The sequence below is a fragment of the Mandrillus leucophaeus genome, unplaced genomic scaffold (genome assembly GCF_000951045.1).
Source record: "Mandrillus leucophaeus isolate KB7577 unplaced genomic scaffold, Mleu.le_1.0 Scaffold150, whole genome shotgun sequence".
In the NCBI taxonomy this organism is placed as follows: Eukaryota; Metazoa; Chordata; class Mammalia; order Primates; family Cercopithecidae; genus Mandrillus; species Mandrillus leucophaeus.
The window spans coordinates 4,812,005-4,814,764 of NW_012101477.1; the positions used below are offsets into that span (position 1 = coordinate 4,812,005).

Here is a 2,760-nt window from a genome sequence, read left to right on the forward strand (position 1 = left end):
TTAGCCAGGATGGTCTCGATCTCCTGACCTTGTGATCCGCCTGCCTTGGCCTCCCAAAGTGCTGGGATTACAGGCGTGAGCCACCGCGCCTGGCCCCTTAATTTTTTTTTTTTTATAGAGACAGGGTTTCACCACATCCAGCCTCCCACAATTTTAAATGTTTGGTTCATTCAAGTAAAGTATAGCTCCTTACCTTACATAAATATTAACAGCTGGAATTGGAATGACACAGAAGTATGGAGACACTATAGTCTCTGTCTCAATAAATTTCTAATACAAGGAGGACATTAAATAATTTTAGGCCAGGCGTGGTCGCTCACATCTGTAATCCCAGCACTTTGGGAGACCGAAGTGGGAGGATCACTTGAGCCCAGGAGTTAGAGATCAGCCTAGAAAACATAGGGAGACCCTGTCTCCACAAAAAGTAAAAAAAAATTAGCCTGGTGTGGCAGCATTCACCTGTAGTCCCAGCTACTCGAGAGGCTGAGGCAAGAGGATCAAGAACCTGTCATAAAAACAAAACAAAAAGAAATAATTTTAATTGATCCATATAATGAGAATAACCTAGAAGAGCTGTTAACATACCAGTATCCTTTGGAACAGTGTTTCCCAGAATGGTAGTATAAGTGTTTTGGGGGGTCCAGGCACAGTGGTTTACGCCTGTAATCCCAGCACTTTGGGAGGCCAAAGCAGGCGGATCACCTGAGGTCAGGAGTTTGAGACCAGCCTGTCCAGCATGATGAAACCCCATCTCTACTGAAAATACAAAAATTAGCCAGATGTGGTGGCATGCTCCTGTAATCCCAAATACCCAGGAGGCTGAGGCAGGAGAATCGCTGGTTCCCAGCGGGCAGAGAGACTGCAGTGAGCCGAGATTGCGCCACTGCACTCCAGGCTGGGCAACAGAGCAAGACTCCCTCTCAAAAAAAAAAAAGTGTTTTGGGGAAAGAGACTATACATAAAAAATTGGGGAAGTATGGAATTAAAGTGAACATGAGAGTTTTTTTTTTCCCAAACTGCAGTACTTCTCAGAGCCTTATACTAACATGCATTTCTGAATTTCTAATATAATGTACAGCATTTCCTCAACTTTATTTAACCACATAGCTCCCCTCCCCTCCCACCCTAGTCAAGATCCTTTAGAAATAGCAGAAGTGAAAAAGACATCCAAATTAAGACTGAGATCCCCTGGGGCCGTTTGGTCTTTGAACCATGTTTGTGTTTTCTGGTTTTCCTAAGGTGAAGGCATTGCTTCTACCCATGTTCTCAATGTTTGTAGGCCAGTGAATTGAGAATGAGAACTTTTTTCATATAAATGCTAAATTCTTTTTAATTGGTAGTGGTTTTCTTAACTCTTCTAAACACATGGTTCTTGTATATACAAGCAAATGATAGTTTGTAATACTCTATAATACTTTTCCTTCCCCAAAAAATAGTAGGACAAATTTCTGCCTAGTTTCACAAGCTATCCCAGAGTTGCACCATTAAGTAGGAAACTACATTGGGGCAAGCTGTTATTTTACTATTGGGGGTGCTCAGTAAAACCTGAACACTGGTTCCTGATCAGGGTTCCTTTTGTATGTGGTACAATAAGGCTCTTAGAACACCTGTCACCTGCCATGTATTTGCAGAGAAATAAATGTAATTCATTTTGCTTCTTCCCTAACCTCTCAGGATATGCTTTACCTTTTAGAATCTTTCCACCTTTCTCAAAGACACAAGAAGAATATCTGCAGGCCTTTTAGTTTTCTGAAGCTGAGGTTTGCCACTGCCTCCCATACTGTAGAACTTAGATAACACCAGCTCAGGGCTGTTGCCCCTCTAAAAGCCACTAATGACAGTCAGCTCAAAAGCTATGGTTGTGAAAACATTCTGAAGTGGCATCTAGAGAAGAGAGCACCACCTTCAATTGATATGTTTGCATTTCTCTAGATTCCAATTTGACTTAAAAGTAATACAGATGGATTTCTGAACCTTCTCTGAAAATATTAATTTCTCTACGTAAAGACTTGTGAGTTTTTTTTAATATTGTAGAAAGGTAATTTAAATTGCTGACTTGTATATTAAAGTATGCTTTGTGGCTGGGCATGGTGGCTCACGCCTGTAATCCCTGCACTTTGAGAGGCTGAGGCTGGCAGATCACTTGAGCCCAGGAGTTGGAAACCATCCTGGGCAACATGGAAATATTGCCGTCTCTACTAAAAATAAACGCCGTCTCTACTAAAAATAAAAAATAGCCAGGCATGGTGGTGCGTGCCTGTAGTCCCAGCTACTCAGGAGGCTGAGGTGGGAGGATCACTTGAATCCAGGAGGTCAGGGTTGCAGTGAGCCAACATTGCACCACTGCACTCCACCCTGGGTGACAAAGTGAGACCCTGTCTCAAAAAAAATAAAATAAAAAGTATGCTTTGTATCACAACATTGCATTCTTTTTAACAGACTTGGAAGATGCTACAAAAACACCTGACTGTTCCAGTGGACCAGTGAAAGAGGAAAGAGGTGATCTTATAAAATTTTACAATACAATATATGTAGGAAGAGTGAAGTCATTTGCACTGAAATACGACTTGTCAAATCAGGACCATGTGGTATGTTTTATGTTTTACTACTTTATTATTATTCGCTGTCATAGTTGAATTACTATAAGTTTATTTTGCTAGATAAGTATGTCAAAGTAAAATTACTAGCAATTAATCAGAGCATGACTAGTAACTTAATCAGTGATTAAGGCTATGGTACAACAGAGACCAGAGGAAATCA

At 40.9% G+C, this 2,760-nt stretch overlaps 1 protein-coding gene across 1 annotated transcript in view; it reads left to right on the forward strand.

Annotated features, from left to right (window-relative positions):
• The window catches only part of RBL1 (retinoblastoma-like 1), a 100,511-nt gene that overhangs the window by 82,844 nt on the left and 14,907 nt on the right, over positions 1–2,760 (forward strand). Inside the window, exon 20 of the mRNA XM_011975026.1 lies at positions 2,440–2,588. Within this exon, the coding sequence (XP_011830416.1) occupies positions 2,440–2,588 (149 nt within the window). The remainder of the gene's footprint in view (positions 1–2,439; positions 2,589–2,760) is intronic.